The following is a 16085-nucleotide window of genomic DNA, read 5'->3' as shown; positions in this document are numbered from 1 at the left end:
TAATGGTGTCCTAACTGGTACATTACATACCCTCCCTTTTCCACCTCCCTTCCCTGCAACAAAAAGCAAGTTTTATTGAGGACCTCTTTGTTCCATGAATGATCAGGAAAACGCTGAACACAGAGCAGTGTGTGGTGTTGCAAACGTGCATCTGTCCCTTTATAGGCCTTTGGAGAAATTGTCAGTCACGCAGTGTGGGGTGAAAAGCCCTTGTCTGGTGACATGTGTCACAGTGATGGTCAGGGAGGGACAGAGTCCGCAGGGCTGCTGTGTGGGGTGGGGCAGCAGCATCTCCCACCACAGGCAAAGCAGCATCTTGGATGGAGGGAAGGGGGAGCAGCATCCACCAGCTATGATTGTGATCTGGAATAAGGAATGGGCCGGGGGTCCCACTGTGCTTCAATCATGCACAGTTTGCAGGCAGCCCACACTCGAGCTATGACAAAGCTACAATTTAGTCAACCCTCATTTACCACTTACCACACTTTAGCAGCAGCTTCATTGTAAGATCTGTCAGGAGTCTACTTTTGTAAGCTGGGAAGCGTGTGCAGCCTCACACTTGCAGCTCAAACCACTGTAATTAAGCTCACGTCAGGTTGCCACTGAAAATTTGAGGAATCAGAAGGAAGGATGTGCTCTCTGCAGATGCTCCTGGGCTGGGCCATGTGCTGGACTTCCATGAGATAGCAGCTGTTTGGGGCTATTAAATTTGCAGGGTTGGTAATGTGGTACACGGCATTGTAGGCACTGAAAATATGAGTGAGAAGAGACATAGATGCTGAAATGTGATATAATTCTCATTTATTACTTTCCAATATAACCTCAGCCTGTTACCACTTGTAATTCTTACTTTGTTCTTGCTATTCTCTTTTAGGTAGTGATAATAGTCTATATTTTCTTTATAAATTTCTACGTGTGATTTTAGGAGTAGATCCTAACCTCAGGCATCACCGATAGTTCCCCTAAATGTTCACACATGACAGTGATTATTTCTTTTTCTTGGGCACTGAATCCAAATGAAGAGACTGTAAAGGTGTTTTGGGGAAGAGCAGTCACTTGAGACAGGACGGTTTTGTTAGCGCAGAGTGCTGAGGGATATTCTTGCACCTAGGAAATAAGTTTTTTCAAGTTATAAGAGAACACTGAGGGGGGAAAAACCATAAAATCCCTACTATTTTTAAATTTTCATTATTCCCTCTGAGATCAGGGTTTTCCTGTGAACAGTCATGGCAAAAATGTAATTTTTGTTTTCAGTTATTTTTGTTATTCTAAACCACTGCTTCTGTCAAAAAGTATGGGCTTAATTTTAAATATGAATCCTAAAACGTATCAATATTAAATAAACACGTTATCTTAATTAACAGCTCTTTGAAACATCACAGATCATGTTCCTCCTCTTTTGTACACTCCCAGCAGAATTTTCAAATTTCATTAGTAACACTTGATGTAACCTAACTCAACTACTTATGAATCTAGTCATCTGCCCTTGTTGTCTTACAACTTTCCCCAATGAAAAATTTGGTTTGTTTTAAAGCTCAATTGTGCAGATTTCCTATGTATTTTGGATTGTGACTGCAACTGTGAAAATCCTTATCATGTTGTCAGTGTCTGAGCTGCTGGGTTGTTTTTTTGCTTTATTTGGTTTATAAAAAGCATGAATTTGACAAGATACTGTTTCTAGATAAATTCCAGTTGCTTTAAATTTTTCTCATATATAATTTCTTTGTCAGATTTGTCACAATTCTTGCTTTTAAAAAATTAAAAAGTCCTTTAAAAGAAATTTCTGTTTATTTCTAGAGTCCTCAATTTATCTTGAATATTCAAATAGGACACAGAGCAGATTTTGTTTCATTAACATTTGACCTTTACAGCTATATAAGATTTTTCCCTATTTAAAAAATTATGGTATAGCAGAGAGACTCTTTTTCCCTGTCAGAGGGGAATAAAAGCGTGGGCAGTAATGATTGTGTGTGCTTAATGAAGAGCTTGGTCTTATATTTATGCCAGAGGTGAGCACAAATGGGCACCTGCAGGCAAGGCAGGCACTTCATCAAACACTTCCCTTCTCACCAGACTGCCATCCTGCAAACAGCAGCCAGGAGGGTGGGTGGGTGGGCAGTCTGCAGGTAGGTGGGTTCATTGCAGGGACTCATCAGAGAAAAACAATGGAAATAATGATGATGATACATGGTATTTCCTTTTAAATTAATGTGTTTGGAATGTGTTTCATTTTAAACTAATAGAATGTAACCTCACCATGTCCAAGTTTCTCTATACCTGCCTTACTTTTCAAAGTATGTTTCCCTCCCTTCTGAAGATACTAAATATCTCCTCCTTCTCATGCAGATAATTTGGGACTTTACAGTTTCCAGCAATTGTGTGTGTTGGATAATTTTTCTACACCAGGCTGTTCAGTATTTGCTTGAAATGAATGAGTCATTAACCCTCAGCATTATGGGAAAGTTCAAGAGAACTGTTAAAATGAGGAGGTGACAGATTCAGCCAACCCTAGATATTAATGAGACAATAAAGCTTGTTTGGAAAACAAAAAGATTAAAATCAAATGTTACGTTACCTGTCAATCAAACTTTCATGTGAAAGTTTCATGTAAGCGGGCCAAATAAACAAGAGCATGGTCAGACACTTCTCTATTCTCCTCTCCTTGTGTTTCCTTTGAACACAGACTGAGCTTGTAGACTTCTATTAAGTTCTCTGATATCTTTTCTGATTTAACCTTTTAGCTGTTGCAATATAGTTTTCTGTTGCATTTTTTCTTCCAAACATCATCCTTCTAAGAAGTTGTTCATGCAGGACTTTGTGGGCTGATTTCTCTGCTGATCTTACCTCAAATCTGTCAACTTCTTAATTTCAACCTTTGAGTCCAGAACACATTATTTTATTGTAGTCTTAAATGGAAATTAGCGCCGTCACTTGAACTGGGCATTGACCAGAGAAGTAGTTAACATTAATTTAACAGTAAATAGCACTGTATGCAACTGGTAAGGTGTGTGTTTAGGTGCCCCTCCACACACTGAAGAATCCTGTTAGATCTTATTTTACCTAAAAACATGAACCTCGAGAAATATTTTAGAGGGAGCAGCAGCTAGAGGCAGAATCTAGACTTGAAAGGTGCCCAGTGTAATGAAAAAGAAAGGCAATTACACAGAGTAGCTCTGGGGAACTGGGGCTAGTCAATGTATAGGAAATAAAATGTGCATCATGGGATAACAAAAGCTGGAGGTTCCCTGGGCCATTCTCCCAGTCCTGCAGAGTTTCCCCACATGGTGAAAGTCTCCTCCCGGTTGCGTCTGGGATACAAAATAGTTCTGGCTGTCTTTCACTGTCCTAAAGTTGCATGGTAAGAGACTCCAGGGTCTGGATTTGATGTGTCCTGGATTCCTGAAGTCAGCTGGAATATTGTGTCCATACTCTGCCACATTGGAGAGTAAACTCGTGCACTGATGTCTTATCTACCTCTAAATAATCAAAATGCTTCTGTCATTTGTATTAATAGTAAATAACAACTTCATTCCTGAGACCTCAAGAACGAGTGTGTCTGACAGTTTCCTGGTTGGCTCTGTGTGTAGGACAGACTTTGTTCTCACTGTGGCACATGACAGAGAGAATGCACATGGACAGACCTTCTTCAAAACCCAGGGTTATAACAGATGAGTTTGTTCACTGTTTCTTGTCCCCAGTGAGGTCTGCAGCTGTATTTCACTCTCTAGCTCCTGGCAGACAGCTGGTAGTTCCCATAAGGAGGCTGTGCAGTTCATGTCAAGAGTCACAGTAATGTACAGTATTACAATAATGTATATATGCTCTTTCCAGGTTCTGATTGCCAGCATCATGTGCAGCTATAACAGGGAGGACTGGACTGAACTTTCAAAAATGGCTGAGGTAATGGTTTCCTAAATGTGTTTCCACATTTTTTTTAAATTCTTCTTGAAAACAAGAGCTGCAGTAAGGGATTTCTTGAAAGAAATAGATTCAAAGTGAAAAATGAGAATTTAAAACATGTCCAGTATAATTTGCTTATTCTGTGTTTTCATTAAAATGATGAAAATCTAAATTTAAAGGAAATCTGTTCCATAAAAATGGTCCCTCGGATTTTTAAGCAGTACCTGGAAAGCTTTTAGTCTTTGAATCTATATACTTTTTATTTGCATTTTAAGCAAACTGTATATTATGACAGATGCCCTGATAAAATTTAATTCTACCTTTGAGAGCCCAACTTGATCTTACCTTGCCTAGAGGCACACTAGTTTGACAGCACCAGAAGAAATTTTGAATATAAAACTCTTGAATATTTAAAGTATAAAGGGCTCATTTAATGCTATTCTAGTTTTAATACAGACTTTCAAAAATGATAGCTGAGAAAGTCAGCATATATAATAGCAGTCAGCAGGCTTTCTATAATATGAATCTAATCTTACAGAAATGCAGACTATGCACCTGAAATTTCTATTCAATTTGAGGAAAAAACTATTTCGTAACATGTACCTGTGTCCATAGGGAGTAGTATAGGAAATACTTATCAGGACTGCACTAATTTCATTCAGAAGGGTGTCTACATATATCTGAATGGAAAGCAAAGTTTTTACCTTTAAATTAAAGTGTGTTTTCCACATAAAGTATCTAGAGGAAATTAAAAGCATAGCAAATTTAGGCAAAGAAAAAAATTACCGTATTGTTATTGCTAACACTACCTCAGATTTAAATGTTTAAATTATAAATATGCTTTTATATATGTATGGCTAGAGATGTGGATATTTTGAATTTGTGTTTTCATATGGCAGAATGTTTCGACATCATTGTTGCTTTACTCCGTGTCTTAAGCCCTCCTGTGGTTATGTAGGGTGACACTTCTCAATTTTCCTTGACCATTTTAAACCGGTGAGGAAAAAAGTCACTTTGGGGACTTAGGGAAGTGAAATTAAACATTTTCAGTAGTTAGCTTGGTGATCTTCAACACTATTTCAATTTATACCTGTATTTACCTAATTGACCATGAAATCATGTTTTGGAATCTCTGCTTGATGGAAGCAATGCCACTTTTAAACTGAGTAGGAAGAATGGCTTTACTGTGCCTTTGCTCCTGTTTCTTTAATCCAGTCGTACTGCTGCCCAACTTTAAGACACATATTTCCAATCCCTGCTTGTATTTATGTTACCCCTTTAGAAAAGAAGTGGTTCTCTAAATGCAGTCAACGATGTGTAACCTATGTGATAGAACACTCTTCTGGGTAGTTGTTGGTGTCTGCCCTGTGGAGAGCAGCACTAGTTTGGGGCGCCCTGGAATGCGCAGCTGAGGAGCAGGGATGTTTAATCGCACGCGTAGGATCCTGCCTGGGAGGTAATGGATGTGGCTTTCACAAGAGCAGAAGCCCCAGAAGGTAGCACAGTGTCTCAGCAGGAGGACGACCTATTCATCCAAAAGGTCAGCTTGTCAGGGAGGCCGATAGCCCCGGCATGGCCGGGCTCATGGAGCCGGCCCGAGCGGGAGGGTTCCTGGGAGTGATGGATGGCTTCTCCCTGCTCACGCACTTTGGGAGCTGCTGAACCATGGCCACACAGCAGGCAAAGTTACTCCAGTTCAATAAGCAAAACAAAATGCAGATGCAGAACAAAACCCTAGTTAGAGCCACTGGAAGGCAACAGGAGAGATGTTCGTGTCAGGCTGGAGCAGTTCAGAAAGGAAGAGGAGCGTGTCTGTGTGCTGCCCTCGGACAGCTCGGCTCCTTCCCCTTTTAATTGCAACTAATAGAGGGCGATGAACGGGAATTAGCATGACTAATATGTTTGTTTAGACTTTTTTTACTAACCTCTTGTTCTTTAGAGACAAATTTACTTAATGACAAAAGCTATGGCACAGTACAGGTGCCTGCAGAAAATCTGGAGACTGAATCCATTAAAGAAAAAGGAAACATTTATTACTGAGTTACAGTTCTTCAGAGCACAGCAGCACCTGTGTAACATTGCCTGCCAAAGCTCTTAGTGCTGCTCTTAGGCCCTGTAATTACATTTAATTTTTTAACATTTTCCAGAACCAACTCTTTATTCTGCTCGTATCTTTTTACTTTGTTTTTTACTCTAATTCCTTAAGAATCTCTTGACACCACATCAGTTTTTGGAGTTTTTATCTCTAGTGATCAATATGTTTCTTTTCTGGGGTATCATGACCATAGCATTTTCTCTTAAAAAAGAAAAATAAGTCAAATGTCTGAAGAAATCTATTTAACATGAACAGTAAATGCTACAGGAAGGAGTACATTACTTGAAATTAATTTTTCAATTTTTGTCCTTTCACATGTTTTATAGGTTGCTGGTGCTGATGCGCTGGAGTTAAATTTATCATGTCCTCATGGTATGGGGGAGCGAGGCATGGGACTGGCCTGTGGGCAGGTAGGACTGTAACCACAATCTATTTAATGTCTCTCCAGCAGTCCTGCACTGCCACATTGATAGTTACACCTCAGGGGGCAAGGCACAAGCTGCAGATTACCAGCTTGAGATTTTTAGGTTGAATGTGTTTAAATATTTATTGATGAGAGGAAAAAAAAGAAAAAAGAAGCTGAGAATGTACAAAATGCTTAGTTTTGCTGAGAACAAAAATGCATTATGTATTTGACAAGGAATTTGATGAAAACAAGTAATTTCAAAAAAGCACTTAGACAGAATTTGTTGATTTCCATTTCAGTGCCCTGTAGATGTCTTTTAAATAACAGGCTAGTAATTACTGCATATATCAGTAAGGATTTTGAAGAACATGAGATATACATGCATTTCATTTCACAATTTTTAACATATGAACCTAACTGTATTTCAGAATCACGGAAGAGTCCATACATTCTGGTAGTACTGCGTACAGTTAACACCTTCTCTTGTAAGAGCCTGTGTTCTGTTACTATAGATTTGCTGGTTTATACGGTTGAGATTGGAATTATCCATGCCTGATGTCTGCCATGTAGAAATCTATTGCAGAGTTTATCAGTACATCCCATGACTTCAGTTAGGAGAATGTGTGTTGTTTTGGCCATGAAAAGAAAATATATACATACAAACCCTCATTCACATACTAATATGCTTTTGAAGTTTGTAGATTTTTGCATGTTTTGGTCATGCCTTGAAATTTGTTTTGGCTCTGCAAAATGCCCAAATATACTGCATTGAATGTCTTGGTAAAATCTTGGTTCACAGTCTACCAGGAGAGATTTTCTAGAGTTTGACCATCAAAGTTTCCGAATTATGAAGCCTGTTTGATTTCCCATCTTAATACATTTTGGGGACAGGGGAAGAAGAGGAAGAAGGGGATGCAGAGTGGGAATCATGATTACATACCCTAAAGCTGACATATTATTGTTCACCTGGCCCCTTTGTAGAAGGCTAGTAAGCATCTTAATTCATCCTCCCTTGCTCAGTTAAACACAAAACTTAGAAGACCTGAGGTGTAGTTGGGTAACTAAACCATTCCCTTTCTGAAACTAGGGAAGCACTAGGAGCTGTAATCAGTGCAACACTTCAAGTGGACACACTTCAAGCATAGCTTTATCCTAGCAATACCGTCAGGCACAGTGCCCTGGGCATTTTATTGTTTTCTGTGAACAAATTTATGTCAATCTGGTCCATGCTGTAGATTATTATTTTTAATGAAAGTAATCTGGATGCTTTTTATGCCCAGTGGTTGTTTACTGAAGTTGTCATTAAAAATGGGAGAGAATCATAAAAGCCCTCCACGATAACACTAGCAAAACAGTAGTAGTTATTATTAATTTTTTTCCCTGAATTGCATTCAAAACCAAATTGCTATTTTAGCCATGTTTATAAGGTTTTGAAAAAATTCCGTCCCTTCAGTCTGCAGAGCATAACTCAGTAGTTTGGTGCATCCCTGCCTGAGAAGGCAGGACACTGTGGAAGGTGCAGTCTGGTCAGGGAGAGCCCTGGAGGTTCCAAACTGAAACAGGCTCCTTTCAAGCATGGGGGTTTTTATTTTTTTTATGTGTGTGTTATTTCCAGCTTTCAGTGGTTGGAGTAATGTATGCATGTGAAGTTGCTTAGATGTGTAGTCAGTAGGGAGCTGTCTGGCTACATGAGTTTTTACATATCTTTCAGCTATTGTAAAATCAGAGAAGCAAATGCAAAATCTGAGCACTCAGGGCTATCGTGTGGATTTGTGACTCTCCATGGAGGAGATCAGATCCATAAAGAAAGAAGATTTCTTTACATATACATGTATGTTTTTATAATAATAACATTTCTGTCTTTCCCGTACAGTATGGATATTCCTTGGAATGTTTCATATATACTACTCTTGCTTAAACATTTTCCTGTGTTTTCTTATTTGTCTTATCAAAATGAGAGCTCAGAAAAGAATCAACTTCTTTAGATGAATAAACGAATAAAGCAAGCCATGTTTAGAGAGCCAGATCCTGATGTTCTTCCTCAGAGTTGGCTAAAATTAAATTGTGGTGATTTTAAATGTATTATTGAGGCAAAGGGTGGGGATAAACTGGATTAAGTAATGATATGTGCAACAAGATTTATCAGTAGCCCTTCCGGGGGCTTCCATGCACAGTAGCCCCTGGAGACCCCATCAGAAGATACAAAAGTGCTAGATCGTATTTTGGTATTTTAGTTGTTTCCCCCCCGCCCTCCAGAGCTGAAGTCAAATAGGTCATACACAGGTGGTGTGGGAAGACAGGGCTCAGATATGCTCTGAAAAAAAAACCACCACTCGATATCTGGAAGTCAGGGCATGAGGCGTTGAGAGGCAGAGCAGCTTTCCTGGTTGTACAGTGAAGTAGGTTTTCAGGTTTTCTTAAATCTTTTTGATAACATAATCCATGTCTTCATAGGAATTTTTTTCAAGGATTAGGTCTCTTTCATGCCTAAGCACATTAAATCTTCAAGAAACTACAGAAATTGCTGAGATGAAGAATAATGCAGAAAAATGTGTATTTTTTACTGTTTATAATGTGTAACATGTTCTGCCTTTTTGCTGTTGCTTAAAAAAAAAAGGGAAAGGAAAGGTTAATTACACTGTCTACTTTTTCTTCTCATTCCAATTCCTATGGTGTGCCCACAGGGTAAGTGTAGAAATCTGGGAACATCAGATTTGTTTGTCTCTATCCTGTTTTGTTGTCTAGTATCAAAAGCTTTCACTGTTTTATATCAACCACAAATTAAAAAGGATCCTGGTATATCCAAATTATATATATAAAAATGGGTACTAAGTATGGCTGTTTGATTTATACTGAATTACAGTTCTCAGCTTTTATTTGATTTTAATTCCAGGTCATTAGTGCAGACACTCTGGCGCCCAAACAGCATAGCTAGCCAGAGGGTAATGTTAAGAGGTATCTGTATTGCTGCCAATAAGTTACTTAAAGCTGGTTCTGTATAAAATGTCAATTATATTTACTAATGCTGATTAATGATAATAAAGTTAAGGTTTGTGTTCTTTTGTGACAATCTGCAATGGTATAAAAGTGGATATCGTTAAAAATTGTAATAGAATTTGTCATTAAGTTTACCAGCACTAATGCACAGATTTTCCTTGAATCAGATAACCTCTGTGTACAAAACATTTAATAGTAAATATAAAGACAACATGGTGAACAGCAGATTATCATAAAATGAGTGTCACTTTCCCACTATAGTTCAATCCTGTAGTAATTTTAGCATAAAATTATGAAAATAATAAATCAAGCATGTGAGATGGTAGCACTCATATTTCAACATCTAACTTGTGATGTTGTATTTGTGGTGCCCTTTTTGTCCTTCACTGGAAACCATGTAAAAATGTTTTACTTTTTTTTTTCTTACTTATCCTTCTAAAAAGTGGCATTGAATATTCAGAATTATTAATGTCATGTGAAACCAACAGATTTAAGTGTTTGTCTTTTTGATTTTGGTCTAAAGGTCAAAAAGTCTCTCCAGCTGCTCTGCCAAGAATGTAGAGTTAAACAGAGTCAGTAATCTGGGTTTACTTTGCATTCCTGCTAGGATGAAAACCCTTGTCTGAGAGCTGTAATGTGCATCTCCCAAGAAGCATTAGAACAAAATTGATTAGACAAGTGATACCCAAAGTCTTCAAAATTATCAGTGAGTCTTCTTGGTCTGGTGGGCAGTGAAAAACCACAGAGGGAAGGAAATAGCAGCTTGCAACTACCTGAAAGGATGTGGCAAGATGCTGCAAGAGTAGCTACAAACAAGAAAAGGTTATTCTCTGTCATGTCAGATGATAGAGCAAGGGGCAAATTGCAGGCTAAATGTTTCAAATTGTGCATTAGGAAAAGAATTCCTAACAGGGTGATGCAGATCAGGAATATGTTGTCTGGTGGAGCTGTCTACTCTCCATCTCTGTAGTTTTTAGGGCTCAGGCAGACAAAGCTGTGGCCAACATCATGGTGGTGGTGTTAGTGCCAGTCCGAGCGGGACCTTCCAGTACCTGCCCTCCTGGAGTCCATTCAGACAACCATTTCTGTGGATTCACCCTGTTCAGTTCCTCACCAAAGGCACTGTATTCTTTGTACCAGGAATATAAAAAGACTTGGGTATTCACTTGGAGTGAGCTAATCAGTATGAAGGTCTCAAGCTAAAAGCAACTAATCTCATATTCAAAGATCTTAGCCTTAGTGCTATAAGCAAATATTGCAAAAGTTAATAGCATCCTGGCATATAACTATTTCTCATTAATTAGTCATACCTTCTAACCCCCAAAATAGAAAAAATCTTTGCCTATTTCAGCATTTAAGCCCTAGGTTTGGGGAATGATTTGATTTTTTTTTCCCCTTGGTTTATATTGAAGAAGGAATGTATATGTCTCTTGTGAGCACTGAAATCCAAATTCTGGTGGTTTAACTATTCAGATAATATGTAAAATGAACTTGCTTTGTGATTCTTTTCTTACCTTTATTTTCATTTTGCTTCAGTGGTGCTTGCTACAGTGTCTGCTGCTGGCTGTGCTTATGTTTATTGCCTGCAATTAGGAGGCAAGTTTCATAAAAGCCTACATTGCCTCATTCAGAGGACGACAAATCTGTCAAAAAGCAAAAAGAAAAAAACCCCAAAGCCCTGGTTACTCTGCAAAGATGAGAGCTGACTGCATGGCACAATTAGATTTGCTCTGCTGTACCTTGGAAATGGGAAAGATGAGGCTGCTTTTTAATTGAAGTGCACAGCATAGCATGCTAATTCGCTGTTGCTCTGCCAGCAAGGAGCTTGAAGTATTTTAAATAAATGATGCCCCAAACAGAATTTGATTATATCTGTGTTCATGTGACATTCTACTATCAGCCTACAATAATATGCTGGTTAAGTATAATTCATTGAGTCCTGCAGGCAGTATTAGTTCTTGCTCTTCTCTTCTGTATCAGTTATGGCTACAAATTAATGCAAAGTACAGCAGAGCAGCGCTACACTGGGCTGTAGCAGCAGTGTGGACATTGTCACCCAAAATCCAGTATAAACCAGTCTGAGTCAGGTTTGTGTTGTGTTTGCCGTGGAGTTTCAGGACTTGTGTGTCTTGTTGTTTTCTTGCATTGGCCACTGTCATCAATTTTGGCTGGTTCTTCAAAATATAATCCTAGCTGATCTCAGTGTCTTTGCATCTGCCACTGCCCTCTCTTGCTTTGGGGCATGTCTTGACCAAGTGACCTCTTTCAGTCATGTTTCTCAGAGTCCAGAGTGTTTCAAAGGCACTGTAAATTCCATAAAACTGGGTGGCTGGGGAGAGGAGGGAAATTGTCTGCTGCCCAAGCAAATGGATATGAAGAGGAGCCTTGGTAGTTCAACTGAGGGAAAAGCTCACCAGAAGCAAGAAATTCAGTTCCTGAGAAACAAGGATTCCTTGGTTGAGGCAGTGATGCTGTTACTCTGTGTGTGCAGGGATGTGCTGCATTGGGCATTGTTTTGCTTGGAGGGGATCTGGGATGTACAGGGAGAAAGGGATGCTGCTGATTGCCTGCTTCAACTCCTGCAAATGTAGACATAAGCACACTTTATAGCAGGTCAGGAGATGTGTTTTGTGGACTTATGTTCATGGTCCCACACTGATCATGGTCCAACATCATCCTTTATGATAATTTGGTTTTGTTGTTTAACCTCTTTGGATTGGTTTTTAATCTTCTCTGTTGTCAGATGTCTCTTTCTTTTCTTTCTCTATTTCTTTGTTCTTCAGAACTCTCCTCATAAACTAAACCCTTTTGCTGAGTTGCTTTAAAAGTAAAAATTTATTCATGAGCTATTTCACTGGAAATCTGAGCAGGAAAACTTGCTGGCTTTATGGTCACTCCTGGGTAAGTGACATCATTCACCTTCCTCCAGTATCTGAGAATTCTTTTTTTTTCTGTTACCATTGCAGGATTCAGGTGTAATTAAATGTTGTGATTTAAATGGATTTCTTTCATGCATCCTTTATGTCCTCGTGTATTCTATCTTTTAAAAAGAGACAATACTTAATAATGAGGTATGACAGTTAATTGGTGTTTTGTCTAAAGAATTCTTTTTATACACTCAAGGAGAAATGAATTGAAATGCTAAGTTTAATAAATTCATCATCAGAACTCTATTCTGTAATTTCATATTGTGGTTTGACAACATTTAATCCACTATTATTGCTTTGAAGGATTTCTAATTGAATTACTCAAAAGACAAAATGGAAAATAAAAAGGGATTATAAATTCGGCAATAATGTTAACAGCCATACCAACTTGCTGAAAGTTTTTAACGACATGCTATGGCTGTTAATAAGGTTTGAAATACTGTTTATGTGTGGTGACTTTTATTTATGTAAGGAAGGCATTCTCTACAGAATGCCTTAGCAAATGTAAAAGTGATTCTGTTTCCTTGAAAATCATGAAGACATGAAAGCTATTTGGATTTACGCTTAATTTTATGATGGAATAATTTCTGCTGAAATTGACATTATGGGTGACAGATGTCTCAGGGAGGGTTAGTCTGGTCACATTATCAATGACCTGGCACTGTTTGGCTGTTTTATTGACACTTCAAGATTTTGACTGTTTTAATGACACCTCAGTAGCCTAACAACAATGAAGTATATAGTGAGTGCTTCCCATAAAGGAACAACCCTTTTTTTTCTTTTAAACCAAATAGCAACCTGTACTTGTTCTTGAAATTGTATTTTAATGCCCTGAGATGTTTTCAGAAGAGGGAAATGTAGAAAACTTGAGCAAATGCCCAGGCCCTTTGGAGTACCTTTGGATATGTGATTGCACCATGAGACATTGCAGTTTTTTGTAACCATGATACCTGTTAGGCTTTACTGGAAACAAAGAGATCACCAGCAAATAACTATTCAGATAAAATAAAATATTTTAAGATTGTTTATCTTGGTGCACATTAGTAATTTTTTTCTTTGTATGGTTTCAGTTTTATGCCAGTGTTTGATAATTAGCAATATATTAACTAGTCTCTTCACTGCCTACATAAGAGTTTTCAGGATTAGACTCATATTTCTTTACATTTTGCCTTGGCTCCTAGGAAAGTTAGTTTGCTGGGAAGCTTGCTCACTTTACAGTAACCAAATCTGAATTCATGCCCACTTGAAAACTGAGTGGCAAATTCTTCTCAGAGCATAGGTTTTAAATTCCCTTTTTGTGTTTGAAAGGTTTATGCTTTCCTCAATTATTTAGTATTTTCTACCTTGTTATTATAGGAAAGGACAGAGCTTGCCTACCTGACCACAAGAGAAAGCTATTTGTAGCTGCAGCCTTCACATATTCGAGTTCTGAGCTTCCCTTTAGAATATTTCACATATGACGTAAACCTAATCAAACCCTTATGCCTTCTAGCAGGTGACCTCTGCATGAACTAAAGAGCTGAAATATTATTTAATCATGCTGCACTCCACTTTTTACAGTGCTATGAGAAACATTATTTTGGCTTGCTAGAAGCAACCAATATAAAATATTTTGTTCTGTCAGGGGTAAAAGGACATTTTTATTAGTCAACACTTTGTGTAGACCAGTGCTGTTAAATAAATCTTTCCAGTCAGTGTGTCCAAGAAGTTTACTAATGGTAAATGTGCAGTTTTGTATTTTTCACTTGGAATATTTAAGACAGTTGATATTGGAACAAATAATTTGGTAATTTGGACTGCCAGCTGTGCATCAACCTTTCAGGCCAACTATTAGTGATCTTTATTCTGGAAACCAAAGAAAATCATCTGCCTTAAATGCCTTTGATATTGCATTAAAATCAATAGCTATAAATGCTCATTGCTAAAGTTTTAACAGACCTATCATAATGAAACAAAAGGACTGTTTTCCCTATCATGTAAGGTAACTATAAGCAAGTATAAAATGTCTTATAGTTAATTTTTAAATTAGAAAGTTTTCTAACAGAGGTGTTTCTTCTGGTTGCTTAGAATAACATTTTCAAATTAAAAACAAGTGAAACAAAACCCAAACATTCAGAATAAGGAAAAACACTATGGCTCAACCACCTTCACAGAGAGAGGAATCAGTTTTCAAACCAAATTCGGTTATTTTCCTCTTTGTGCTGGGGAGAAAACAAAAAGCTTTTCTGTAATTTGAAAAAGGAGTAATTACAAAGCTGACTAAAGGCAGCAACCAACCTTTCAAGTCTCAGTTGTGCTTGATCTTGACATCCCTCTAATTGCTGTTCTTACTTCCAACACAAATACATGCTTTCTACTTTCCTGTACTGGTCAATCAAAAACCTGCAGCTCACTTTTGACCTTGTCTGCACACAGGTTTTCAGTCATGAGATGCAGCATTATCCAGAAGGGGTGTAGGAGTGCCATGCTGCTAATAAGGTGTCCAAAGAGGATCTCCCACACAGCACTTTGATAAATGTATTCTTGAGTTTGGATGCGGACCTATGTTAAAATTGGCAGCTTTTAGATTAGATAAGTGAAAACCTATTGGAGTGTTTTCTTTTTGTTTAGCTTATTTTTGTCTGCTTTTTGACATATGTAAAGCATCATTAGTTTGTGCAGCTCCAGTGAGTGCTACAATAAAGAAGCACTGTAACAAGGTACTTTTCTGAATTTTTTTTATAAAGTGAGGCAATCAAAGGTTATTTGTCTTGTGCTTTTAACATCTTTCAAAGATTCTAATTAAAGAGCTGACATAGGGAGAAATAGTTGTGATACTGAAGGAGAGTAATAAAAGGGAGAAAGGGATCTGCTAAAATTGAAAAATTTATTGAAATTCTGATTCTGTAGAAACCCTTTATGTGTCTTTTAAGATTTATTTTGTCATATGCTTTTGATTTTAAAGTTTCTTTTTTATGTACACCAATTAGTTCTTTCAGTTTTCCAAAGTAGTCTGAGGAGAGCCTGTGACTCCTTTGAGCAGTGGGAGCCCCAGTCTCTTGATGGCTTTTCCCAATGCCCACTGTTATCTCTCTCAGTATCAAGAGGGTCTCAGAGTTATGAGTTCTCAGTTCAGCCATGCCCAAAACTTGGACCTAATCCAGACTGACTTGATTTAGCCCAGTGACACGTTGGTATCACTGGAAGAAAAGGAGAATCTCAATTAGGCTCCCCCAAGTGGAACTCACAGTGACAGATCTGAAGGAGTAGCTGATCAAATTTTGACACCTTGCTTGCAGCTTTACTTTAAATTAATAAACTCCAAGCATCTAGGAATGGAGCTAGGTGACAGGAGTTTTTTAGTTCTTGTAACTTACCACAGGAAAAAGAAAGTTCAATCAGGTCTCTCAATTCTCACTTAGATTTTTACTTTAGCAAAAACATAATGAATCAGGAGTCATTACTCTCTGTAAGGTTGGGGTTTTTTTTTAAAATTAAATTTAAAGATAAAAATATGTCTTTACTTTCAAGTGGTAATGTTTTTACCTAATTGATAAATCTATAACCAAAAGAATGAATATAGTCTGCAGAAATGAATGGGAATTTTCCAAGCTAAACTTCTACATCTTAATATGCAGTATTTTGTAAGCAAAAATGTGCTTGTTTCACTAGTAGGACATGCTTAGTTATATAAGTCATATGATATCTTCTCAGTTTAAAAATATTACAGTTTTTGTTCAAATTATAAAGGGAACATTTTGCTGTGTAAAAACAACATAAA

The 16085-nt window shown here is 37.8% G+C and overlaps 1 protein-coding gene across 2 annotated transcripts in view; it reads left to right on the top strand.

Annotated features, from left to right (window-relative positions):
• Positions 1 to 16085, top strand: part of DPYD (dihydropyrimidine dehydrogenase) — a 332821-nt gene that overhangs the window by 222543 nt on the left and 94193 nt on the right. For both annotated transcript variants that reach the window (XM_030953352.1, XM_030953353.1), the window contains 2 exons: positions 3832 to 3900; positions 6322 to 6405. In XM_030953352.1, the coding sequence (XP_030809212.1) occupies positions 3832 to 3900; positions 6322 to 6405 (153 nt within the window). The remainder of the gene's footprint in view (positions 1 to 3831; positions 3901 to 6321; positions 6406 to 16085) is intronic.

The sequence above is a fragment of the Camarhynchus parvulus genome, chromosome 8, assembly GCF_901933205.1.
Source record: "Camarhynchus parvulus chromosome 8, STF_HiC, whole genome shotgun sequence".
Taxonomy (NCBI): Eukaryota; Metazoa; Chordata; class Aves; order Passeriformes; family Thraupidae; genus Camarhynchus; species Camarhynchus parvulus.
This window is presented reverse-complemented; position numbering and strand designations above follow the sequence as displayed.